At 42.8% G+C, this 27,923-nt stretch overlaps 1 protein-coding gene across 1 annotated transcript in view; it reads left to right on the forward strand.

The window, feature by feature from the left end:
• Positions 1-27,923, forward strand: part of Grin2a (glutamate ionotropic receptor NMDA type subunit 2A) — a 410,670-nt gene that overhangs the window by 302,975 nt on the left and 79,772 nt on the right. The window contains exons 6-7 of the mRNA XM_036198178.1: positions 22,321-22,526; positions 27,665-27,833. Coding sequence (XP_036054071.1) covers positions 22,321-22,526; positions 27,665-27,833 — 375 coding nt within the window. The remainder of the gene's footprint in view (positions 1-22,320; positions 22,527-27,664; positions 27,834-27,923) is intronic.

Consider the following 27,923-nt stretch of genomic DNA (forward strand, 5'->3'; position numbering starts at 1 on the left):
ATTACAAGTTATTGTCATTGATCTTGGTTATCTACCAGAACTTGACACCATATACTTGAGTAAGAGAACATGGAAAAATCAAGTTTATACTGACCTGAAATCTTCATCCCCACTGGCTAGCTTTCCTAGTGCTGGAAGGTGCTGTGCACACTACCAGAGGAGAAAAGATACCATCCATCTTAGTAAGCCTTGAATTCCTAATCTATAGTAATGACCAATTTGACAAGACATACCCACTGGGGCAATAGTGGCATGGACATCAAACAAGTAACCAACAATCTTCTGATTGAATTCAAGGTCTACTCTACAGGATGAAACCTGCACCTAGAATCCTTATCAGGGTCAAAACATGTGGCTTCACAGGTCATAGACCATAAGAGAGAACTTACCACTGTTAATCTTGATGGCAACAGCCACCATTAATTGAGCTCTGTAATGTACCATGCACAATGACACGTTCTTACTATAATATCATGTTTTGATCTTATAATGTTCTCTTCATTTTCATATCTCTAAAAGTGACATGATGAAAATACTATTCAATGGAGTTTTTTGAATTGTAGATTAAATGCTTAGAAAATTGACTGGAAGATGGACACCACAGGCTAACAAGGAAAAAAGTTCATGGAGAATGTTCACTAACTGCCAATTTCAATCATAAGCCCTTCTTTTCTAACAGTATAGGAAGGAAAATGGACACTACAGGAGTAGAACCATTTGTCTAAGGTCATAGAGTGGTAAAGGCAGACTTGGATCTGATACCTTGGTACAATCATAATGTCATGGCAGTGTTCACGTCTACTCAACTCAGAAACTGTCTGAGGGTGATGGGGGCACAATTATGCTGACAAAAAGTACAAATGTGAGACAAAAGCTGCTCCCTGCATAGTCTGCCACTGCCATCAATTATGAAAATGAGTGAATAAGATTATTTAAATGACCCCAGATGAGTAAATTATTCAAAGAGCCTCTCAGTCAAAAGTATTTCTAGAAACTTCTGAACAGACAAATGAAAACCATTTAGATTTTCTGACAGGGTCATCAACTCATCTCTGTTGAGGAAGATTCTAAAGAACCAAGTGTCTCTGGGTTGGGGGAGAGGAGAGATTGATGAGGGCTAGAGGAGCTGGAAAGAAGGAAGAAGGGAGAGGAGGAGGAGGAAAAGACAGAGATGTCAAAGTTGTATTTCCGTTATCATATCTGTGCTAGTTAGTTTTTGTGAACATGACATGAAGTAGAGTCACCTGGGAAGAGGGGATGTCAACTGAGGATGGCCTCCATCAGACTGTCCTGTGGGGACATTTTCTTGATTAACAATTGATTCAGGAGGGCACAGCCCACTGTGAGGAGTGCTACTCCAAGGCATGTGAGCATGGGTTGTATAAGAAACCAAGTTCAACAAGCCAATAAGCAGTATTCTTCTGAGAATTTGTTTCAGTTCTTGCCTCCATGTTCCTGCCTTACCTTCTCCCAATGATGGTCTAGAACCTACAAGCTAGAATGAACCTTTTTTCCCCAAGTTGTTTTGGGTCAATGTCCTGTCTCAGTAACAGAGAAGTGAACTAGAACAGTATCAAATGCCTGAGGAAATCAACTTATGAAGAGGAAAGGCTTGTATTGGCTCAGCTTTGGAGGTTTCAATCCATTCTTGACTGATTTTTGCAGTGGGTCAAAGTGGGAGGGTCTGGAGGAACAAAATTACTCTCTTCACAGTTAGGGAGTAAAAATTCAAATAGGAAAGGGACTGGGTACCACCTTTCTATCACGAATACTCTCCCAATGACCTTCAAAATTTCCACTAGGCTTCTCCTCTTAAAAGTCTTAACACTTCAAAGTAATGTCACCTAGAGGGCCAAACCTGAAACATATCAACCTTTGCGAGACATTCTTTATCTCAACCACAGAATAAAGAAAGGGAAAAGGAAGAAGGAAAGAAAAAGGGAGAGGAGAAAGAACAAAGTGGGAGAATAAGGAAAAAGGAGAGAAAACAGTCACTGGGCCTTTACAGTCTTCCTCTCTCTCTCTCCCTCCCTCCCTCCCTCCCTCCCTCCCTCCCTCCCTCTCTCTCTCTCAAGTCTCAAGTGAGCTGTTATTTGGAGAAAATGCAATATTTTTCTTGATTATATTTCTAAAAGAAGTTTGAAAGTGAGTTGAGTCTCAGCTTGGATTTAATGATCCTGGTCCTCAGAACATAATACAAGCACATAGGAAGGCTGCACTGAGCATGGAGTCCACAGCAAACCTTAAATATGGGCTTTTATATTTATGATTACACTTAGCTTCATGTTGGGAAGTAGGTGGCAGTCTCTGACTATATTTAAGTAGTGCTAACTTGAAGATACCCAATGGCATTTTGTACAAACTGCTGAGGAAGTATTCAAATTCAGAGCTTGTAACTCTCCAAATTCACAGCTATCAGAGGCACCGCGGACCGCAGAGATCACTGAACCACAGACATAGGAGTCCTTTTGTCGAACACTTCATTTCCTTTTTCTTTTCTTTATCTCCCTGGGACAGGGTTTCTTTGCATAGCCCTGCCTGTTCTAGAACTCATTCTGGAGACCAGGATGGCTTTGAGCTCATAGATCCACCTGGCTGTGCCTCTGGGGTGCTGGAGTTAAAGGCACCACCACTGCCCTGCCCTACTTCATTTCCTAACTCACCCGGGTAGCAATATCTCTTTATTTTCCCATCCCACCGACAGGCACCAAGACACCACTGCTGGCTTTCTGGAGATGTTTACCATGTTTTTACCACAGCCCTGTCAGTCTGTGATTTGCCACTTGTGTGCTGATAGTGGAACAGGAAGGACATTTGCCCCCAAGGAAAGAGACAGGACAGTGTCTCCACCCCGGCACTCTGCTCCTGGCTACAAGTGACTGAGAGTGGAGCCTGGATTTTCTGAGGCTCAGTTGGATTTTCTCAACTGAGGTTCTTGCAACCACCCTACCTCTACCCTCCACCCTGGGTCATAACCTAACTTAGACCAAGAGAAGAGGCAGGAACAGAGAGGTAGAATACTCCAGTGTTGGTCGCCAAGCTTTGGGAGCTTAATGTGTACCTTTTAGACTCTGCAGACAAGAGTTATGGGTACCCCAGAACTTTCCTCAGAAGTTTATTAGTATACAGTTGTTATACAGATATTTCTTGATAGCATTTGTTCAAGTGTATTGTCATGCACTTTGGCCAGATTTATTCCCAATACCCTCTCCTTTCCCTCTTCTTCCTATCCTCTCATTTTCTTCCCAAATAGTCTCCCCTCAGTTATCATGGTCATAGATATGTAATAAGGTATGTGTGTATATGTACATATATGTATATATCTTGAATAATACCCTGTATTTTACAAAACAATAATAATGCTAGTCATTTTGCTTCAATTATGGCCTTTATATTAATTACATTGATTACTTTTTAATAGTCAAGATAATTAGTATCACCCTTTCCTCCCATGACAGTGACATATAAGAAACTGAGGATTTAGGTTACTGGTGGCTTGACAAAGATGACAGAGCTTAGATTACAGCTCAGCTCTGTCGGATTTCCAAGTTCATTTAATTTCCATGTCATGGTAGGAATGTGCTTTATTTGCATGTAGGCAGTGAAAGTAGCCAGAGGTTCACCATGGAAGCCCATTTTGGGAGTCCCTGTTCCTGTGCAGAGGACTGGCTCCAATGTTTTCAAAGAGGGCTATTATAGGAACAAGGGCCCCTCTTGTGCTACAGGTCTCTTCTTTTTTCTTCTGGATCTCAGTTCAGCATTCTCCCCACCTCTCTCTGGGCTGTATGCAAATCAGTCTCCTAATCAGTTCTCCCTTCTTCCTGCAAAGCCAATCAGCTTCTGCAGTCTGACAATCTGAGGATGTAAATGAGTCCCCACCCCTGCAGAAACCATTTCTTCATTGCTTATGGTCTGCCATCTGGTCTACCATCTACCCATTGTCTTTTGAAAACTATTACAGAACTCATCATTGCCACATCCATAGCATCTTTAGAGTCCATATTGCTGCCATTTGAATTATAATCCTGCAAATTCGAAAAGCTGAGGGAGACTAGAGAAGGAAAGAGCAGGGGCTGAACCATCTGGATTCTCTCCATGTGGGAAGAGCCTGTTGGAAGCACAGAAAAATACCCACAGTGCAGAAGACACCAGCAAATCGACGCATATGCCCTTGGAAGGAGTCTTGGAAACCAATGGCCTCTCTCTGAGTGTTCAACTTTGAAGTGGAATCGGATTCTTGGTGCTGGTTCACTACCTCTGTGTAGGCCGGCAAGTTACAGCATGAACAAAAGGGCTGTATTGGTTTTAACTGCCACTGTCTAAAAATGGGAAGCAAGGGTATTTCCCTGGTGATTCCCCAAGATTCACAGGTAGAGAAATGTTCCAAGTTCTTCTGCCAATACTGCACATTTAACCTCACTTAGACCTTCTATATGGTCACTTGAATCCACACAACAGATTTGGGTTTCATCAGCAAAATAAAACCTAACCTATGCAATCAGGTATTGCCATTTAACTGAGAACAGATGAGGTTTTGAGAGTATGGGTGTTGACTTCCATGGAGCGATGCTCTAACCTATGGGTATATAAAGTCTAAATTAACATCAAGAGAGATAAGAATACAAATAGGGTAAGTGTTGTGGTTAGTGGAGATCACGGATTGGTAGCTTCCTGCTTCCTTGAGCTTGCCACTGGCCAATAGCTGAACCACTGGGGTGAGTGTTGAATAGTTTTTGGGATAAGTTTGGCCATGAGATTCATTTAGTTCTAATACCCTGGCCAACCTTGAAACTTCATTATTCATATTTCTCAGACCTCAGTAGAATGGAGTTAATGATAATGCCCTTCCTATCTGCAATGTGTCTGAGAGTTATTAAAGCCATCATTCATCAAATGCTTCCTGTAAGTCTGAGAGGACTTTAGATATGTGGCCTTTGATGCATGTGTGTATGGTGTGTGTGTGTGTGTGTGTGTGTGTGTGTGTGTGTGTGTGTGTGTGTGTGAATCTATGGAACTCAGAGGTTCCCATCAGGTGTCTTCTTCTGCTTCTTCCCACTTGTTGTTGAGTTAGAGTGTTTCACAGAGTCTGGAGCTCACTGTTTTAACTAGACTGGCTAATAGACACCAGGGATCCTTTTGTCTGCTTCTGTCTTCAGCATTGTGGTGACACACATGTGCTGTTATGCCTGGTTTTGTGTGGGTATTGAGGGTCTGAATTCATGTCCTTAATACTGGTTCAGCAAGCACTTTGCCCACTGATCCACCTCTAGTCCTCATAACCCCTTTTATTTACAAAACACTTTATGATATTAGTATTGTTATGATGCCTATTTTGTAAGTGAGAAAAGAAAGGGGAAAAGAAGAGTCAACTTTCAACAGTCTGAGGAAGATTATGACTTAATTTGTTGGCTTCCCAAACCCCTGCTTTGACTGTTCTGTTATGTTCCTTCTTCAATCAAATTCTACAGTGCAGTTGATATCACCCAGTGCTGTAAGAGGTTCAGAATTAAAATAAGAATCACACATTAGTTTTTCTATGTCTTTCCTAACCATGAAAACAAAATGATCATAGTTTCCAAGCTCTAGAAGATCTCTAGCTAAGCACATTGAGCTCCCCCTGCTCACATTTCATAATGCTAAGCAGTAGATACAGTTTATTTTACAGATGGGAGAAGTGAAGGCCAGAGATGTGAATTAATTGAACATCATCACTCAGCTACTTTTGAAACTGTGAGAGTTATAGGTAATTTATGCCAAATACATAGTAGGGAGCATGGGACCTGGTAGAAAGGGCTTAGCAAATGGGAGCTATATCACATTCAGAGTGCAATCTAGATTTTTTAAACGACACTTATTTGGGTTATTTTCTCTTGCTTTTTGCATTTTGAGTGGATTTCTGAGAACTACTAACAATGCACTCTTTGTCTCAGGAGCTAGTTTAGACTCTAAAGGTCATCATGCTCAGGAACCATTGGCCATTTACATAGCCCACACAATAGGGTAATAGTGAAGTACACCCGGTTAAGCAAATGTTGGCCAGAATACTATCTCTTCTCGGTCAAGTTACTTGAATGAACACTGTTTCACCCCTCTTAACAATGGTAGCAATTTCTCTTTCCTCTTTATGTGACTGTCATGAATGACAAATAAAATGTGCTATTAACAGTAACTTGCGATTCATAGAGGGCCTTATAAATTCAGGCGTCTTTGGTGTTATCATCCCTACAATAATACAGCTTTCTGACTAGGATGTTTCCTCCAATGTGCCTGTTTTCTGAGGTTCCTTTTTGTCCGTTTCTGTTCATCTTTTCCCAGTACAGATTCTTGGCCAATCAAACAGTAACAAGCTAGTGCATAAGGATCCAAGTAAGTTTGAGTTACATTTATAGTTATGAAATTAATGACACACATTAATAGTGCAAAACTTCCAGCCAGAAAAAGGAGAATGAAATAATTTCCAGGCCTTTGAGTTTATTGGAGAACTAAGGTAATGGCAGGCTGCTTTTGGCAGGACCTTCTCTGTGCACAGAAATGTATTAATAGACAATATGAGTTCTATTTAAAATCGTCAAAAGTTTGCACAGTTAAGTGCAAAGCAGATCTGTCTCTCATTACAGAGGAGAGAAGTGAATGCCTGTGTCCTTTTGGTAGACAAGCTGTGGGACTGGGTTTCTAGTCAGTGTCTTGCTTTATAAGCTCTGGAGTCATGTCATGTCTGGAGGAGGATATGCACATTGGAGGTGGAAAGGAACATTCACTGAAGGCTTTCTAAGTGCTGGGTGTCTTGTCCAATGGCTAATTTGTGTGAATTAATAGAATCACTCCAAGATCCCAGAATAATATGAGCCAGGTCACATTGACTGGACAGAGACCAGTTACATGAAAGAGACTGGAATCAGTCCTTTCATTGAATTGTTTCATTTCTTTGTTTTGTTTAATTCTCATAAGAATTATACAGTATGATGACTCCTCTTATACCCAATTCACAGATGAGGAAGTCAGTGTTCTAGAGGCGCCATTAAACAAGTTCACATCATGGACAGCTCTGCAGCCAAGTGAAAGCCCATGCTCAGCTGACTCCTAACTCTGCACTGTTTTTCACACCTAAGAGAACAACTCAAGCTGATGGTTGACTGCAGGGGGAGCCATTAGGATGGTCCAATTGGTTTAGATTGTTAAATAACTTATTTAATGAGCACTTGGAGCCCTGAGCTGGATACAAGAGACACAAAAGTAGGCAGAACCCAGACTCTGAACTGCAGGAGCCCGCTAGAGCAACAGATGGACATTTGGGGACTATGACTGATGAGTAAGTAGAGAAAAGAGCACCTCCCCATCCTGGGGAGCTAGAGACTGTTTTCCTTGGCCTTGGGGTCTGAATGACAGATAGGGGGTGACTAGCAAATGGGGAGGCAGGGGATTTCCTGGACAGGATGGGTAGTGTTAAAAGTGGTGACAGAGAGAAATGCTGATGTGCCTAGCAGCTGGGCTTAGTTCTCTGTGCTTTATGAATCCACATAGGGCAGCATGGGGTCAGGAGTTGGCTGTCAAGAATGACATGGGCATGAACGCAAGGAGCTAGAAAGGCCAGTCCAGACACTGAGTCCTTTAGAGCATGATATTTACATCTCAATCCAGTTGGAATTGGAAATCATAACAGGGACAGCAGAATGTTCAGATGATAGACATATTTAGAGCCCATGACCTGAAGGATGGACTGATGGGAAAAATTACCCCAAGGCAGGAAGATCCAGAGAGAAGTTTCTTTACAGGCAGGGCAGATTAAAAGCCCACACAATGTTGGTAGTGTCAAGTCTGGGTGCTTGGTTTAATATACACAGGGGAGAGAGGAAGAGAGATGAGCTGAGGATCATTTGGAGCATTGGGATTTCAGTAATTCATACTTGCAGATGGGATAGAATTTGTATTTCTCTTATGACTTAAGAGAAGAGGGTGAGTTGACTCTGATCATGTCAGTGACTGAGACTCCTTAGGGGCATCAGGAAGGAGCTGGTGAGGAGGAGTCAGAACTACATGCTGTTGACCTATGTCTGATAACAGAAGACTGAGGAGCAGGAGAGATCTGAGCATGGAGAGTTGAGGTCAAGAGGCAGGCTAGAGACTTATGAGGCTTGTATCAAAGAGGCAGGAAGCAGCCTAGTGCAGACACACTTGGGGAGGCTGGGGTGGCCCACAATGAAAATTCTTGGGACTTATATATGACACATCTGTTATTTAGTGAAGAGTGAGCACTAGAAACCTTAGTGAGCATGTTTTTCAGGATGGATGACTACAGAACAGGGATATTTAAGCACAGGGGTAGAATCACTATTAGTCTAGCCCAGTGTTTCTCAACCTTCCCAATGTTGTGACCTTTAATACAGTTCCTCATGTTGTGGTGGCCCTCAACCATAAAATTATTTTCATTGCTACTTCATAATTGTAATTTTGCTACTGTTACGAATCATGATGTAAATATTTGTGTTTTCTAATAGTCTTAGGCAGCCTCTATGAAAGGGTTGTTTGACCCCCAAAGGAGTCTTAAACCACAGGTTGAGAACCGATGGTCTAGATGAAAGGAGCCTCTTTCAATCTCAATGCAGAAGGAAGGCACATGCAGAGGCAAGTTAAGTTGATGGATTATGTGGGTTGTCCATCTAAGCTGAAAGAAAAGATAGATTCATCAACTGAGAGCGAAGATGTTGCTGGCAGCCTGAAGCCTTGTGGGCAGGTGTGAAGGTCTGAAATAGTTTCCAAGGGATGGTGGAGATGCAATTAGGAAAAGAGAGGAATATTTCTAGTCAGAGAGGGTGTCCTGAAATTTGAAACGACATTAAGCTAGTTGGTCATGTGATGTTCTCCACCTATACAGCTGGTTTACAGGTGCAAAAGTAGTTGGATTGGCTCTGTCAGATGGGGGTGGACATGCCAAGTTGGTGTGATAAGAGGACAGGTGGAGACAGTCACTTGTGCAAATGGGAACAGATCTGTGGTTGTGGAGAGTGAAAAGTATTGGCTGGACTAGTGAAGAAGTGAAAGAAAGCGTGGAGGGGTCGTTTGGAAGAAAATAGAGATGTCCAGGGCCAACATGACACTGGAGAAGAGCCAGAAGCTTGCTTCCATGAATGAGGCTGTAGCTTTTCTTAGAATCACTGAAGTTTAGTTTTTTAATGAATTTATGTCACTGGGATAAATGGCTAAAGTGGATTGGAGGCGGTTCATGGAGAGAGGATGCTTCAAAAATGGACCTCCAAGTTCAACCAAATCACCTGAGAAGTGTGAATACATTTGTGAAAGGAATGGCATCAATTATTTGCAGACAGGACAAGTTCAGTATGGTGCATAGTGGCATACATGAGTAAAGTCACCATGCACAGCATGTATAGGTTCGGAACCAATCCGGAAGAAATTGCAAAGCTAGTCACAGATGTGAACTTAAAAGCAGCCAAATTCCAGGGAGCATGCAGGGATGTTAGAGCAACATCCCCCTGCTTCTGCACCCCATCTCAAGCCTTTCTCTTTGCTCCTCTTCTCTTCTTTCCTTTGTACTCAGTGTGCTTCATCTAGTTTGGATGAATTCCTGACTTATAACCACACCCCTTCAGTTCAACTCTTAAGCCTCTGATCACACTGTGCCCTCAACCTGCAACCCCCTTCTCTCTTGTTCTGATTCCCTCCTTTGCAGACTCCAGACATCCTGAGTCTGCCACCTTTCCTAAGTCCTTATTTACCACTTCTGAGGAATTTATGCATCAATTTCATCTTTGACCCTTTGTCTTATCATTTTAAAAATGTTGTATAATTCATTGTGAAGGCATTCTATTTTATCTTCCTTACTACCCAGTTAATAATCTTTCACCAGTAGGCATTTAGAATGGTGATTAGCAAATGTTGTTTACTGATATTTTAGGCTTTGAGGACCACACTGTCTTCCTGACAAGCCCTCAACCCTTGTTAGCATGTCAAGGAATGTAAAGGGCCTATAGGGAAAACAAGCATGACTGTGTTCCAATAAAGCTTTATTTATGGACACAAATTCAAATCTCATAGAATTTTCATGTGTCACAAGTATTATTCTTTCAACCATTTAAAAATAGAAAACCTAGTGTGTGTGGTGGTATGTACCTGTGATCTCAGCACTCTGGAAACTCAAACAGGAGAATTGTGAGTTCAGGATCTGCTTAGGCTACATTGGGAGAGCCCAACTCAAAACAACAACATTATCAACAACCAAAGTGAAACAGGAAGCCCCATCTGTGACTCATGACTTACTCTAAAACATTTGACCCCTGTATGATACTTTGCTGACCTCAGGGTGAGAGGCCAATCACCTTGAAGAGCTGCTGTTGGGAAGGCTGATGTCATTGAACAGGCACTAACATTTATTGAGTGAATGGACCAAGACATCCTATTGTGTAACCCTAGAGAATGATTCTGCTAATTAGTTTTGACACTAACCAGGGACCTTGGGATTCTACATTTGACGATAATTTGTATGAATCTGAAAATTCAACAAAGATGATGTTCACTCAGCTTTACTTTTCAGGCCACTGTGAGTTCTTTTCAGTGGTTGTGTTTGTGTGTAGTTTAAGCAAGAAGTGTAATGCTGAGGTGCTGCTGGGCTGGTTGTCCTGATTTGGGTTTCCTCTCAGTAGTTGTACAGAGCACTGGAATTGTGCATTCATGTCTGGGATAAGGACCCCCGGGTGCAAGACTGGACAGTCAAGGTTTACTTAGACTCTGTTTAATGAAATAATGACTCTTAGCTGTCACTTCCCATAAGGACCATCTTCCCTTCCAACACATCCAATAATCATGATTGTATGTGTGTATATGCATTTGTAGCTGTGTGAACATCCATGTATTTGGAGACCAGAGGCTGATGTTGGAATGTTCCTCTCTCTCTCTCTCTCTCTCTCTCTCTCTCTCTCTCTCTCTCTCTCTCTCCATAGTATCTCCCTGAAACTGAAGTTTGCTGATTGGCTAGACTAGCTGAGCATCAGAGTTCAGGGGTCTGCCCGTCCAAGCTTTCCCAAATCAGAGCTGGAGTTACAGGCATGCACTACTGTGGCCCTGTTTAATGAATGTGCTGAGGATTTGAACCCAGGTCCTCATGCTTCTGCAGGGAGGCACTACCGATTAAGCTGTCTCCTCAGCACCTGGTCATCCTGTTTCTAACTGTAGATGGAATTGTGGCTAAGCTTATTACAGTTGCCTCACCATTAAATCTTCTGTAGGTTTTAGTATTTCAAGGATCCTCTTGTTGGAGCCCTTTAGGGCTCAGACAGAGCCTGGAGCAAAGTTATTTGAGGGCCAGAACTCAGGAAAGAAAAAGGCCTGCCAAAATACCATCTTATCTAAGGAGAACTGAGCTGGGAGCAGCAGGCATTTCATCACGGCCTTGGAGTTAACCCCTGCACAAGGGCTTGGTTTGCATCCTTGTAACAGCTATTGGTGCCTTAGGCATCAACCCGGACTCCCCTTCATCTTGGAAGGAGACAAATGTCCACCTCCAGGATTTAAATTTATTATTTTGCCCCAGACACAAAAGCACAGATGCCCATCAGAGACCAAACACTTGAGCACTCCCAGCTCTCTAACTTCTCATGGGCAAGGAGATACAATGTCTTTCAACCAATTGGCACCCTCAGGTCTTGCAGCCTTATTTCAAAACTTTGTAGACACTATAGATGAGGTTAAATTTGAATTTTCTGGCCTAACACCATATGGAACTGGTGTTGTTATTATTATTTTTCTTTGTGGTGCTGAGTGAGGAAATCTCTCCGCTCATTGCCTGTGGCATCCCTCAAGTGAGATGCACTGATGCCTATTGCTTCCTCAGTCTGCAATTTGATTTCATGGAAGTTATCTGTTTTGTAAATAGTTACAGTCTCAGACCAAAGTTTTGCTACTTTAAAGGATTTCATTAAAAAAAGGAAGAGTCTGATCCGTATTTACATTTTAGCTTTATTGTCTTAGGCCGTCCTCCCAGGATGGGAGCATGCCTGCCTCTCTGACCAATTCTAACTCACTGGCAGCATGGCCAAGGGGACAGAGCTACTAAATATTGTCCAGGTGAATGCTTCCTTGAAGAGCTGTTGACTCTGCCTGATTGCAAACGGCCTTTCATTTATTCTACAGTCGGAAGTGATGCTGATCTTTGAAATTTACCCAGAACAAAGCACATGAGAAGGTCAAGAGGAAACCTTTGCCACATTTCTAAACAGTCTTTGTGGAGGTCTTTTTTTTTAAAGTAAGAAGGACTGCCGATTCTAAGGGAGGCCAGATCTCAGGTTGAGTTTCCTTTAACAGTGTGGGATGCTGGCTCCATACCCCAGTCCCAATGTCTGTGTACCAGCCCCTTTGATGACTCCTTAAACTGACTGACTTGGCTTTCTTCTTCAGTACAGTGGCACTGTGAAGAGCTCCACACAGTTTCACATTTGGGTTTCAGTAAAAGCAGATGCAGCCATGTGAACAGATAGTGTCTTCTTCAGCCCCAGCACAAGAAGTGCACCGACACAACCTTTAAGGGCCCTTATGTAATGGGATGGAGGCTACTGTGGAGTCCAAGAAGCCTAATCAGCTGCTAGAACCTTAATTACATTCCTCTTGGTTGAAATCCCTAAATTACCTGATTGTCACGCAGCTCACATTTGAGCGGAGGATTCTTTCCCCTGATCTATTATTCTAATTGCCTTTTGGATGTCCAGGCTCATAGCACATAGCACTAGCATTCTACCTCAAGGCTACAAAGCAGGGTCCACTAATAGCACTGCTGTTGGAGGCATTGTGTATGTAGAGTTCAAGTCCTTAGAAGAATAAGTTCACGGGAAAACTGGAGAAATAGAGCTGCCGTGCATGAAAGCAAGCTGCAAGACCACCTCCGTCCTCTCTCTATCTCTGTCTCTGTCCCTCTCTCTCTCCCCTCCTGAACTCCACAGGGAAAGGAAACATAGTCCCTCTCTAAAGGAAATAGGTTACACACTGGGGCCTCGAACCTGCACATCCCAGCTCCCAGGGCATCACTCTATCCATTGCAGAGTGCTGAGTGATTCCTTCCCCGACTTATTTATTCATGGGATACTCTCCCCACTGAAGCAAAGTACTCAAGCATTTATAGTTTTCCTTGAAACATCCAAAAGTATTCAAATGTCAACATTGGAAACCTTGGCATCTCTGAAGTCTGGCATCCTGATCTCAGAGTCTATAACCTGCTGTTTGATTTCGGGCAAGTCACTTAAGTAATCAAGTTTTTCAATTTGCAAAATGAAGATGACAGCCTTTATTCCTTGCAGAATAATGTTAATAAAATAAGAAAATGCCTACTGGGGGGACTGTAGTACCTCAATAAATGCCAATGACTATACTTATTAGTTATTCAATAGTTATTATTATAACCCATGAAAAGCTGACTGATACAGAAACTATACAATAAGAAGGACTCCCAGGAGCATGTTCAAAAAATTAATTAGTGATTATGAGAGGTCTCTTTACTTTTCCATGAATTTTCAAGTCTCTGATGTTAGATCTTTGCAATGTGGAATCAAAGAGGAGGAAGAAAACACATTAGCTGCTTAGCTAATTAGCAAAGCACATCACTTTTAATAATTAAAGGGACACTGAAGAAATAGGACTTTGGTCCACCCCTGGGGACCTAGGAACAGAGGATTTCCAAAGATTATACACAAGCTCCTGAAGAAAATGAAGTCAAAGACTTCCACTTTTAAATTTAAATTTCAAGCATGAACAAGCCTTGAGCTATTCTCCCATTGACTGAACCTGAAGAGAAGAATGCTACATATGATCCTTCTCTACTGCTCCTGGGCATGTATCTGAAGGACTCTAAGTCAACATACCTCAGATATCTGCACATCTGTGTCTGTCACTGCAGAGGTCCTGATAGCCAAGTTACAGAATCGTCTAGGTAAATGAATAAAGAAAACTTGCTATTTACACACAATGGCATTTTATTCAGCCATAAAGAATGAAATTGCAACTGTAGACCATTATATCAAGTCAAATAAGACAGGGACAGAAAGACAAATTTTTTTCTTATTTGTGAGTTTTAGGCTTGTTTATAGATATATAAAACCATGCACACACACATACGCACTCACTCACACACACACACTCACATGCACACAGTGTGAATACAGAAGAGGGGGTACAGGTAAGGAAGGACACTAGTGGGGGGCATGAGAAAAAAGATATACTCAAAGAATATTACAGACTTGAAAAAGTCTTTCTGAAACCCAACACCATATAATAAATATGCATCAAAAAAAGAATGGATGTAGATATCTGAGTTGTTTGTGGAAATATCAAAGACCAAATTGTTTTTCGGTTCTACAACAGTTGGTAGTCTTATCTATAGAGATATTATATTAACCCAAGAGTGGTTACAGAAGGAAAAGAAGTCAACAGCTCAATGTGAGCTGTGTAACAATTAGGCAATTCTGAAATTTCAACTGAGAGGAATTTAATTAAGGCTCTAATAGCTGATTAAACTCATTTAGATCTGCTGGCAATTGCCACTGGTTATGTAAGTCACCCAGGAAGAAAGATTTCCATCCATTCCTCCTGCTTCATTTAATTCTGCCTGTAGCTAAAGGTATAATCTTCTTGGTGCTCCTCAAAATAGGGCCCTTGGACGACCAGAGCAGAAAGCTCTAAGACTCCAACAGAAATATCTGGATCCCAGGCCTCAAGCCAGATCCAGCACTGTGGAAATCTTGGACTCCCTTCCTCCCTCCCTCCCTCCCTCCTTCTCTCTCTCTCCCTCCCTCTCTCCCTCCCTGTGGTGTATTAGGATGTTTGTGTGTGTACATGTGTGTCTATACATGTAGAGAATGGAGGTTGATATCAGAGGTCTTCTTCTGTGTCTCTTCACTTTATTCTTCGAGATAGGGCTTCTCTGTGATCCTGGAGCTCCCTGATTCTTCTTCACCAGGTAAGAAGTGAGATGAAGAGATGCTCCTGTCTCTGCCTCCCCAATACTAGGATTTCAGAGGCACCATGACATTTCCTGACTTATTTTTATTTTTTATTTTTAGTCCTGAAGAGCTAAACTCAGGTCCTCATGCTTGTGCGATAGATACTTTGCCATAAATTCAGTATCCCAAACCATATGAGTTTATTCTTTTAAAATTTTATGTTACATTTATCTATTTATTTACTGTGTGTGTGTGCACATGCATCCACACATGTGTACATGTGAGCCTCAGTGTGAATGATGGGCTCATGGGACAACTAGAAGAGGTTAGTTCTCTTCTTATACTGTGTGGTGCCCAGGGGTCTACTTCAAGTCATCAGACTTGGCAGCAACTGTGTCTTTACCCACTGAGACATCTCACTGGCCCAAGTTCATTCTTTTTGCTTATTTATGGTTTTGTTTGTTTGTTTGTTTTCTTGTTTTGAGATAGGTTCTCACTGTATATCCCTGACTGGTCTTAAGCTCACTATGTAGACTAGGCTGGCCTTGAATGCACAGAACCTCCTGCTTCTGTCTCCCAATTCTTGGATTAAAGGAGCATGTCTCCATTCATGTCCTCCTCGGCTTCCTTCCTAATCATGTCCAAAGAGTAAAGTTTATAACTCCACCTCCTTCAATTGCTGCATTGAAAATGTCTCATTCTCAAATGGCCCTTGAGCCTCTACTACATTGAAACAAGGCTGGCTAACTTACAACTGCTTCTCAGCAGCTCCTTCGTAGGGCTTGTTTGCATGTAACTGGCCTGGAAAACTGAGTTCCACAGTGATACCTGGTTTCAATGTACTAGCTGACATAAGTGAACTTAAGTACTACGTTGGTTTTAAAAATATGACAAACTACTGAGCCCCATTGTGAAACACCCTGGCCACTGCTCATTGTGAAACACCCTGGCCACTGCTCATTGTGAAACACCCTGGCCATGGCACATCATAGCTTACCATGAAGCTGGAGAAGTGGTTCAGAAGCTTGTGCTGTCATTCCTAGACCCATCAAATGCAGCTCTTTCCCGGACTTGCAGCTGCCATCTCTGACACTAAATGACCCCTGCTATTGGCTTGCATACACACGGACAAGCTTGCAGAGGCCCGAGACACTAATGGATGAGTCTACTTAGGCAAAACTTGGGCATGAGAGCATTCACAGTTGCTTCTTTTCTGCCTTTTGGAAGATTTTTATGTTTCAGGTGGAGAGACATTGGTCTCCTGTTTGTTTTACTTTCCTCTGTAGCTGCTTCTGTCTGAAGAGTTTGTTACTTACCCTCCCTCCAGCTCGAAAGTAAATCTCTACTTGTTAACTGGAGTGAAATGTTCTCTGATGTTTTGCACAAGCGAAGTGTTTGTTTCAAAGCCGAATTTCTTCCGTTTATGAACTCACCCCTGAGCTCTAGGGCCCAGGCAGATTGGGGCATAGTTGGTGTGAACTCAGCTTCTACTGCCACTTTTAATAAACGTCTCTGATTTTTAATTTCGCAATCTATTGCCTTGTCTCCAAGGAGAGGAGTTGGGTAAACAGGCAATTTCCCTCTTTTAACTTTGAATTCTATTAAAAAGAATTGATGACATTGCTGTGGTTCTGTCCAGCAACTATTCCAGGAAGTGGCTGGTCACTGACCACTCTACACCAACTGAGGGCTTCCTATTGTAGGCTGACTGACTTGGAGCATCTACAGAGTTTTCTCTTGAGGCATTTCCAGCCCCACCCCACCCTTAAGGACTGGATACATCTTTGAATTCTATCAGTTCTCCTAATTTGAGATGCTATGAGTTTATGCCAATCTTACCACTGAGATCTATGAGAGTTAAAGCTGCCTCCTGATACATCTCTTTGCAGTCAGAATCTTTATGCCAAAACCTCTTTCTCTGCACCGATTTAGGAGGAGGGTGTGCCATAAAATATTCCCCTCATTGAAAATCTTTCCTAAGTTCCATCCATGCATTCCAAGCATCCACAAGCTAAAGATGGAACTAAAAGATGCACACCAGCTCTCGGATTGGTTCCCATTTGTATGCCCACAACAGGAAACTCATCCTTCCTTAGCGCCTGGTGCTAACCCAGCACAGCATTCATCTTACCTGTTGCTGTTGGTTACATTATGCCTTCTGTTGTGCTACAGATGGACTTTGCACATGTCACACCATCACTGTACCACTAAGTTATCTGCATTCCCAGCCTTGTAATGGGACTGAAGCTCCTCCACTTTTCTCCACCTGACAGGAAATGCTGCAAAGAGGAGCAAACTCTCTGAGGACTGTCACTGGTGCAGCCCCAGGAGCTCCTCCTGCCACAAGTGAAATAAATCATTCAATGCAGGTGTGTGGAGTTCATGAAAGAAGGAGTGAGGGAAATAAAAAGGTACACACACACACACACACACACACACACACACACACACACATCATGTGGAGAAGAACTGGCATTTGAAGTGGCTGGATCTGAAAAGAGCTGGTAGGATTTCAGTAGGTGAGGTTACAGGTGAAGGAGTCCAGTTAGAAGAAATCAAGGAGCTATAGGAACACGAGTGGGTGCTGTTCTGGGGAAGTTTGGTGAAAAATGTGTTTGTCATGTATTATAGCTTAGCATCTTGTCTCTCTGTGTGAATACATGAACATGTATCTGGATGTGTGAGAACACATTTGTAGGTATGGTTGTATGTGGAGGTTATGAGCATGCATGTAGTCTGAGTATGTACAGGTATGTGCTTATGTATAAGTTCATGTATAGATGCATTGGCTCATGTTGGTGTGTGCTTGTTTATTGGTAAGAGCATGAAGGTTGAGTGTACGTTTTATACTGTGAGAGAATGCAGAGAGTGTTTGATGGGACATTTGAGAGGCAGAAAGAGATGAAACAGGAGGAGACAAAGAAAGGTTGGTTGGGACTGTGTGTGTGTGGCTTCTGTTTCACAGGCAGCTTGAGGGTTTGATCAGGGCTAGAATCGGAACTTTAGCATCCTTGTTGTTGTTGCTTGCTCATTTTTGAGATAGGGTCTCATATAGCCCTCACTAGCCAGAAACTGGCTTTGTAGCCAAGGATTATCTTGAGTTTCTGCTAGTCAATGCTATGCAGTGTTGATGAAACGCTGGCCTCTGTTCATGCTAGCTCATCACTCTACCAACGGAGCTACATCCTCCCCTGCCCCAGTTCTGGTGTTCACGTATGTGTTTTTATGGTTTGGACATCTGAAAGCCAACCATGCAGTTATTTTAATTGTCTCTTGTAAGAATTTCATAAATAGATTCAATAGGATCAAACACTCACAGCCCTTTGAAAAAAGAGATGCACACATTGATGAACCTAAATTCTTCCAGCTGCTTGCTGTCCCTGTGACATCCCTCTGAGCTCATCTAGACATGAAGAGGCAGAGGCATTAACTTGAGACATGCAGTTTCTGGAGCTGAAATTATCTCTACTCTCAGAACATATTGGCTGAACATTTGCAGAGTAATCATTGCCCATTCACAGGGCACTTTCTAGAAGCTGAAGGCAGTTAGCGTCCTCAAAGCACTGTATTTAAATTATATTAATAAGAATGGATAAAAAATCCTTACAAAGTTAATTTCTCCTTTTTATTTTTCTTTCAGTGAAATCACTGCTCTCCATCAGAGGTCAATTATTTTTCTTTGTCCTCCAAACTTCAGTATATTTGCTGAAAATGCCCCAAAGCTCTATCATCAAAATTCAGTTTATTTTGAAGGCGAAAGATTTTTTTTCCTCCTCCCACACAGCCTATTTGGGTGAGTGGAGGGCTGTTTTTAAGGACAAAAAATATTCATGATAGAGATTTTTAAAACAATCTGCCCATAACTTTATTTATTTATTTATTTTTTGTACAGGAGGCATGTAGAAATTAAAATGGTACTGAGAGCGGTGCCCAGACTTGATAAGTCCTGTAAGCCCTGACGGGGGCCCAGAAGATGGTTCAGTCAGTAAAAGGCCCTGTAAGCATAAGGACTTGGGTCCCTTCCTCCACCCCCAGGAGGTGTGCACCTGTAATCCCAGTGCTAGGGAGGCAGAGTCACGACTATCCCTGGGCTCACTGCCCAGCAAGACTAGCTTGACCAGTGAGCTTCAGGCTAGTGAGGAACTCCATCTCAAAAATCAGCCTCAACTCTACAGAACTACAAGCAACTGGGGAATGCCCAAAGGAGGAGAGGTGGCCATTTGGAAGAGCACACCAATGGGTTGTCCAGTGCCAAACAGTCAGCCCTGAAAACAAACATATAAGTAACATTATATGGACAGAACAGGTTCTATTTAGAGATGTATATGCCTGCATGCAATAACAATTAGTGAACAAAGAGACCATGAATTTGAAGGAGAGAGGGAAGGGATATGAGAGGGTTTGGAGGGAGGAAAGGGAAGGGAGGAATGTAATTAAATTATAATCTCAAAAAGAAAACAAATGCTTTCATAAACAAAAATAAATTGAAACAAGGTAAACGGTGCCTGGTGAACAACAGCCAAGATTGACCTCTGACCTCTACTCACATACACTTGTATACACACACACACACACACACACACACACACACACACACACACACACACACATACAAGACGCTATCATTGTATTGTTATGGTTTTCCTTTACCTAGCTTAATATCCATTCTCTAACAGCTTGTTCCCGTCATGATAACTGTATCCTAATTGGCTGAGCAACATTTCCAAGGAAAGCTCTCATTGGCTCATCAATCCACATGCATATTATTTATATTGGGAATTGGGAAGCTATGTCTGGAAGGCAAGAAGAGCCTTGATGCTATTGTGTGATTATTAAGAATGAATGAGTAGAAACATCAAGAGTAGGTGGAACAGTGTGTCTGAGTCTCAGAGAGCCAAAAGGAACAGTTAGCTTCACTGTGTGAATCAGGGAAAGTTACAACACCCCTCTGTGTATTGAACTATTAAGTTGAAACTATGTGTACCATATGGGATCTGGGTGTGGGGAGGGCACAGAGACTAAGTGACCGTGTTTCCACTACACAGAAGTGACCTTGTGTAACTTGTATGGAATGCTGTAGTAGAGATAGGCTCAGAGTTCTCTATCTCTGGGCACAGTAAGGATGGCTTTTCAGAGGAGGTGATGTTGGAGTTCTGTCATGAATGCTGACCATACAAAGGGAGCAGCTGCTATGTGTATCCTGTGCCTTGCTCGGTCCCAGGCTTTGTGCACTGTGCACATCTTTGCCTCCTTTGGACCTCACTACAGTCCTCGGTTGTTTTCTGCATTTTACAAATTTACAGAGAGGTTAGGTGGCTTTCCCAAAGTCATTCAGCGAAAGTGTAAAGCTGGTAGGAACACTCAGAACCTCTTCACCCCCAGAGACTTTGTCCTGCCCACTCCACTACCCAGCTTTTGCTGGGGGTCAGGTTTGAGTCTTTTAGGACAAATGGAAAGGAATGGAAATTATTGATACTAATGTTTGTGTTTATGCTTGTGTGTGTATGCATGCGTGTGTGTGTGGGGGGGTGTACACATACGTGAGCATGTGTGTGGAAGCCAGAGGTCAACCTCAGACTTTAGGTGTTGTTTCTCAGATGCTGTCTACTTGGCTTGGGGGTGAAGTTATTTTTTCTTTTTTGAGTGTCCCTCAGTGTCCTGGAATTCACTGACTTAAGAGACCCAAGGATCCACCTGTCTTTACCTCCCCAGTAGTGGAATTCCATTAGATCTACCATGCCCTACTTTATCATGTGAGTTCTGGGGACTGAACTCAGGTCCCCAGGCTTGTGGTACAAGGGCTCTGCCTGTGCCCTCTCTCCAACAGCAAGGTTTAATGTATGTACAGATTTGGTATTATTATTTGACCACTGTCCTTCAGCTGACTGATAGGACTGGGAAGGCAGGAACCATTCTAGGCTGGTACCAGCACACAGTAGGTGTGCAGTAAATCAATGCTGAACAAAGAAAGAATTCCACAGACTCCACCTTCTCCCTAGCTTATATCTCACAACATGGATAGATGAGCATGTTTGCCTCATCAAATTAGTCTGCCAACCTCTGTGTCTAAAAAAGGACACTATCACCAAAGCTAGACAATTTTGTAATTAGCCACATGGGATGTTTCTTTACAGCCAGTAAAAATTTTCCAGTGCAAAGGATGAGGTAATCTCAGAGAGCAGAAATTCTTTTTCTCTTCTTCACCCTCTTCACCTTCTGGTATTCAGTGTGTCTGGATTCTCTTTAAGGGCCTGATATTCATTTCTGGTGACACTCACATCATCGGAGGAGAGGTGAGTGGGTCACATCAGCACAGACAAGCCTGCACTCGGTACTTAGCTTCTCTGGTGAGGTGGTTTCCTTGAGGTTGGTATTACAAATAAAACGCTGACCTGTGGTGTCAGGCAGCTGCTCTGGAGGAGGAAGGAGAGCACAAGACGTGGAGGCAGCCTTCTCCTGGCAAGTATGTGAACAGAGCCAATAAACTGTCAAATAAAATTAAGGTTCAAAACACACAGCCTTCAATTTGATTTCACCAAGATGCTGGCTGCTGCTCAGAGGGAATATGATCGATTCTGTTTTGACAGGTCTTGATGCGCACTAGGCAGTAACAGTCTCCATTCTGTGGATTAGTAAAAGTTCCCCTTCATTTGCAACTTAAGTGAGACCATATGAGGGTGAAATGATGCTTCTAATCCCATCACTGCCTCGGCCCCTGAGGTCATTTCTTCATTCAGCCCTCCTCTCCTTTTTTTGCTCACTCACTTCACATTACTCTTTCCTTTCCTTGCTGTTTCTCAGCATATTTTCCTGTTTCCCGCTCTCATTTTCCTTCCTCTCTAATTATAGTGGAAGCCTGAGGTCCTCCTTATGTGCTGGGCACTCAGATTTTCTGTATATGCACTACTTGATTCTCCTAACAACTTAGGAAGCAGGTGGAATTGCATCATGGGACAGATGAGGAAATAGATGCTCCTGTAATGAAGAGCTTGCAAAGTTGAGAAGTGGAGAGATCCACATCCAAGTCTATATGTCTGTGACTATCACAGTCCATGCAGTTTCCATGACACCCATGGCCCTGAACTCTGGCAGAACATTGGATCTTTCCGGGAAGCCCCAGAAGTACATGTGTTAGTCATCACTGCCAGATACACACATTTTATTAGCTTCTAGAGGGATCTGGGAGGTGGAAGAACTGCCCAATATTCAGTTCTTCGCCATTTTTTTTTTTTTTTTTTTTAGTGTACAAGCAAAGCATACATCAAGGCATGTGGCAGTTAAGCCCCTCAGGCTGTTAGATGACCTGTCTTCTGTAAGAAAGACCTGCCTTTCTGGAAGTCAGTGATGTTTGAAAGCACAGTGTGTCTTTGTGTTTGTGATGCAGGTGGGCAAATGGGAAAACCAGACCCTGAGCCTGAGGCATGCTGTGTGGCCAAGGTACAAGTCCTTTTCTGACTGTGAGCCAGACGACAACCACCTGAGCATTGTCACCCTGGAGGAAGCCCCCTTTGTCATCGTGGAAGACATAGACCCGCTGACGGAGACCTGCGTGAGGAACACGGTGCCCTGTCGGAAGTTTGTCAAGATCAAGTGAGTTCTGGGGATGCTCTTGGCTAGATGTGTTCATTCCTAACTAAGCTTATGTAACAGTATCCAGAATCCAGTCATAATATCAAATATATTCCATGGTCATGATCATGTAAATTAGAAGACTTACATGCCTGGAGATGTACCAAATATGCATTTGTTTAATTACTATGTTGATATGAAGTGGGTGTTTTTTGTTTATGGGAAAGTGATACTACCAGGTTATAGGAATATTAAGAAACTCTTCAGGGCTAGAGAGATGAATTGGTTGGTCAAGGGCTTGTCTTGCAAGCACCAAGACCTGAGTTTGAGCCCCAAAAACCAATAATGATGAAGATGATGATGATGATGATAATAATAAGCCAGTCAGGCATGTTGGCACACTAGGAAGGTAGGGACCAATGGATCCCTAGGATTCACTGGGCAGCCAGTCCAACATACTTGTTGAGTTCCAGGTTAGTGACAGACCCTGTCTTAAAGTGAGGTGTACAGCTTTGCTGAGAAACCATCCAGGTTTGTTTTCTGGCCTTCACATGTATACACACAGACACAGACTACACACACACACACACACAGACTACACACACACACAGACAGACACACACAAACACAGACTACAAACACAGACACACACACAGACACACACAAACAGACTACAAACAGACACACACACAGACACACACAAACAGACTACAAACAGACACACACACACATACATACATACACAGACTGCACACACACACACAGACACAGACTACACACACACATACACACAAAGACTACACACACATACACATACATATACAAAAACTACACACCCATATACCCACACATACACACACACATATATACACACACAGACATAGACTACAAACACAGACATATACATACATATACACACAGACTACAGAAACACAGACACACTTACACACACAGACACACAGACACAGACTACACACACACACACACACACACACACACACACACAACATACATACACACACACACACACAAATAAAAACACAAAGCACAAGGAAGAAACCTGTTTAAGGCCCTGCAGTGAATAGGCAGGAAAGGTGGGATTCAAACACAGGGCCAACAAACAGCATCATCCCACACTTGCCCTTCTGTCTTTTCTTTGTAACACTACCTAATTTCTGCCCCTCTGGGCCCCTCCTCCCTTCTGCCAACATTTCCCAGATGGGCACTTTCCTAGGATCTGTTGTCACCTAGGATGCACCCTTCTGGGCATGTCTGTTTATAGATTGGGTTCATTGACATGGGAAGGCCCATCCTAAATATAGAAGAATTCAAGCTGAGGGCCAGCATTCCACTCTGTGTCTCTCTGTCTCTGTGTCTCTGTATCTGTCTCTGTTTCTGCCTCTTTCTCTCTCTCTCCTTCTTGACTATAGATGCATTTAACCAGCTGCTTCCCATTCCTGCTCCTGTACAGTCCATGATGGACTGTACCTTCCTTAAACCGAAAGCCAAGTGAAGTGCTCACTTCTTTGCTTCCATCAGGTAGATGGTCACAATAAGTAGAAAGTTAACTCATAGTGGGGAAGGCATGGTGGTGAGTGTGGCTCCATCCATGGTGGTTGGAGACTGGCCTGGATGTCTTCATATACAACAGATCAAGAAGCAGAGAGTGAAGAAGTGAGGCTGGAATATAAGCCTCAAGAGACTCCTCCCAACAACCCACTTTCTCCAGTGAGGCCTTACCTTCTAAAAGTTCCACAACCACCCCACACAGCAGCCACCTGCTAGTGATTAAATGTTCCAACATATGTGCCTGTGGGAGGCACTTCACACTCAAACTGCGCATGTTTCTAGCCATCCTGTAAAGTGATGACCTCTCCTCTCAGGAGTCAGGGCATTCATCCCAGTTCCCTGGTCTATGATAGCAGGCCCAGGCTCTGCACACAGCACTGATTTGCATTGCTCTCCACCACTGGCCACAAAGGAGAATTGCAAAGCCATTGAATCATGCATCTTATTGGCTCCCTTTCCTTATATTTGTTTCTATGAATAATCTTTGGTTTGAGTGGTGGTGGAGAGCTGAAGAAGCCTGAGTATCATTTCCTAGCTTTTTCTGTGATTAAGCCACACCCCCTTCACACTCACAAAGGCTGGAAAAGGAGTCATCAGATGTTTGCAGTCATCAGGTGCTCTGTACTCAGTCAGCACAATGAGTTTAATTAGTAACTTTGCTTGTCTTATTCATGTTGTGTCTTTAGGACCTAGTTGCTTACATAGAGGAGGCATTCACTGGGTACATATGGGGTGAACATCCACTGTGGTCATCTATATCTAGAAATAAACCTTGTGGTCAAGGGATGTCACTAGCTCATAGGTTGACTGAGGCTTTCAGCAAGGCCAGTGAATACCTATGATCTTGACTTTAACATACGGAGCATCAGTAACTTTTGTCCAAGAATCTTAGCCAGTTAGAGGAAGAGGTATCAGTGTGTGGTGCAGTCACCAGGAGAAAGACAGAGAATCTAATCAGGGCACACGTGTCAAAACTACATATAGAGAAAGAAAATTGTAACTGTTCCTGCCATAAACTGAGTGTACCTAGGCTGTGTTTCTATTGTTCTTCAGCCCACTGTAAACCCTCTGTTCTGAGTATTTGGTAGGGAAGAAGCGGGTACTTACTTCCTATAATTTTAACACTGACCCTACCAGTCATTGTATATGGATGTAGGCAGATGTGGCTTCTTAGATGAGGGTAGAAGGTCAGAGAAGATAACTTAGGTTGTAGGGTACGACAGGGAAGTCACCATGATGCATCTGGCCAAAGGAAGCCAGATCATTGAGTAGAAGTCTGGGATAGGATCAGGTGTAAAGGTTAAAACAGTGAGTCAAGTGAGGCCACCATGGCCTTGAAATAAGAAAAAAAGATGTAACCTGCAGCTCACTTCCATCACCACAGTTATACTGCAAACATGTCCACATCCTGATTGCAGACACAGATAGACATCTATGAGGCCTGAAATATGTGTATCCAATTAGATGCAGAGTGCATACTCATTAGAAAATGTGGGGAGAATATCTCAAAAGCATGGGAAAGAAAAATGCCCCGCCTGTCAGATACAGCTACCTTTCCTATTTCATTTTTTTCTGGATGGTATTTTGAGATGTTTGATTTTGTGTAGGTATGCTTATGTTTGTATTTCTTTGTACTCTATTTTTTCAGAAGGCATGTAAACCTTTTCCTATTTTGATCTTGAATTTCCATAAACACTATTTGGATGCTTAGTTAACAAGTCACTGTGTAAATGTATGAAAAATGGAGTTTTCCAATAGAGCAGATATTCCATGACTGTGGGACTCACCTACAGCACTGAGCTAATAGAATGCCCATTGGTGCAAGGCAGAATTGAGTGCAGTACCAAAAAGATCTTCTGGTAAGGTTCTCTGGGAGCAATTTCCTACTTGTTGTCGAAGATCATGGTGCTTCCTTTGGTTGTGAAGGATTTGTATGGATGTCCCTAGGATCTGACCTGTCAAGTGAGTAAAGCCAGGTGGCGGGAAAGAAGAGTGAGCAGAGTCCTGGGAGGTCACAAGGTCACCTTCAATATGGCAATGCTATACGAATCTTTTTTTGCCTATGAAAGTGTATGTGGTGTGTGGGCAGATGTATGTTCAAATATGTGGAGCACATATGTGTACGCATGTATGTATGTATACTTATAGAGGCCTGAAGTTGACATCGGGTAGCTTTCTCAATTGCTGTCTACTTTATTTATTGAGGCAAGTCTCTTATTGAACCCAGAATTTGCCAGTTACTCTTAGTCAGTCTATCCAGCCAGTTGATGATCTCTGCCCCTCGTGCCTGGATTACAGGCAGCCACCAAGGCTGCCTGGCCTTGATGTGGGTTCTGGGATCTCAACTCTGATCTTTACATTTGTGTAGGAAGTGTTTATGTACTGCACCACCTGCCCAGACCCTGCTGTGTCCTGCCAGGACTTGTTCCTGCCCTGTGGTGCTGTCCTTTGGAAGCACCATCTTTGTATTTCCTGCCATGCACTTACACAGAAAGGATGTTATCATAAACCCTCATTAGAGACTGGAAGCTCTGGTAAGAGGCAAAATCCACAACTCCAGAAGAGGAGGAAGCTCAGGTGTCCTGACTCTAAGGCACTTTCTCAGGAGCACCCACTTCTCCCTTTGCTCTAAGAGTTCATCAGGGTAAAGATGCAGAAAAACCCTACTCTGCTCAGGGCTTTCAAATTCTCTGCTCCATTTTCCAATACGTTTTTTTCCTAAGATTAGTTTAGATCAGATGACAACAGTCTGGTCTAAAGAGGTTTTATGTGTTCAAAACTCTTTTAAAAAAAAGTGTTGGTAACTTTCCTCTGGTAATGGAGGTGTGAACTGTACCAAATTCAGAGAAATTTTGTGGAGGTGAAGCCCACAGTTAGCATACAGCACTTATCAGAGTGCATAGTCAATTAGCATCACTCAATAAATGCCAACTGTTATCACTTAGCAGTTTGGGGGCCTAAAGATGTAGCTCAGCTCATAGAGGGCTTGCTTAGTATGAAATGGCTCTTACTTTTGGCACTCAAGAGGTGGAGATGTGAGAATCAGAAACTCAAAATCATTCTCAGCTACATAAGGAGTCTGAGGCCAGCTTGGGCTAACCGAAACCCTGTCTCACAAAACAAGGGGTTCAGGAGGTAGCTTAGTGGATAAGAGTTTAGGACATGAATGTACAAAGACCTGAGTTTGAATGCTAGCACTTATGTCAAAAGCTGGGTAAGCATGGCTGTATATGCCTGTAACACCAGCACTGAACAGAGGAATAGGAAGAAACATACTCTGAGAGGTTTTTAGCCAGCCAGCTTAGCCAACATGGCAGACACCTTAGATTCAGTGAGAGACCCTATCTCAAGAGAACAAAGTGGAGAGTGATAGAAGGCATGTGGGTATTCTCCTCTGACTACTACACATGTGCACTAACACACACACACACACACACACACACACACACACACACACACACACTAAAGAACTTCAGAACTCACTTCCCCCTTTGAGCTTCAACATCTCATCCAAAAATACAAATGTACATGTAGCCAAGAACACAGCCTTCCAAGAGTAACTTTCTGTGATCCTGGGACTTTCTTGGCAGCAACTCAACCAATGAAGGGATGAACGTGAAGAAGTGTTGCAAGGGGTTCTGCATCGACATCCTGAAGAAGCTGTCCAGGACTGTGAAGTTCACCTATGACCTCTACCTGGTGACCAATGGGAAGCATGGGAAAAAGGTTAACAATGTGTGGAACGGGATGATAGGTGAAGTAAGTCATCTTCGCTACCTCCAGGTTCTCATCCCATCAGAGGATCTTGGGCTCCAGTGGTGCTGGGAAGAGAGGATGAAGGCCTTGTTG

The sequence above is a fragment of the Onychomys torridus genome, chromosome 8 (genome assembly GCF_903995425.1).
Source record: "Onychomys torridus chromosome 8, mOncTor1.1, whole genome shotgun sequence".
NCBI lineage: Eukaryota > Metazoa > Chordata > Mammalia > Rodentia > Cricetidae > Onychomys > Onychomys torridus.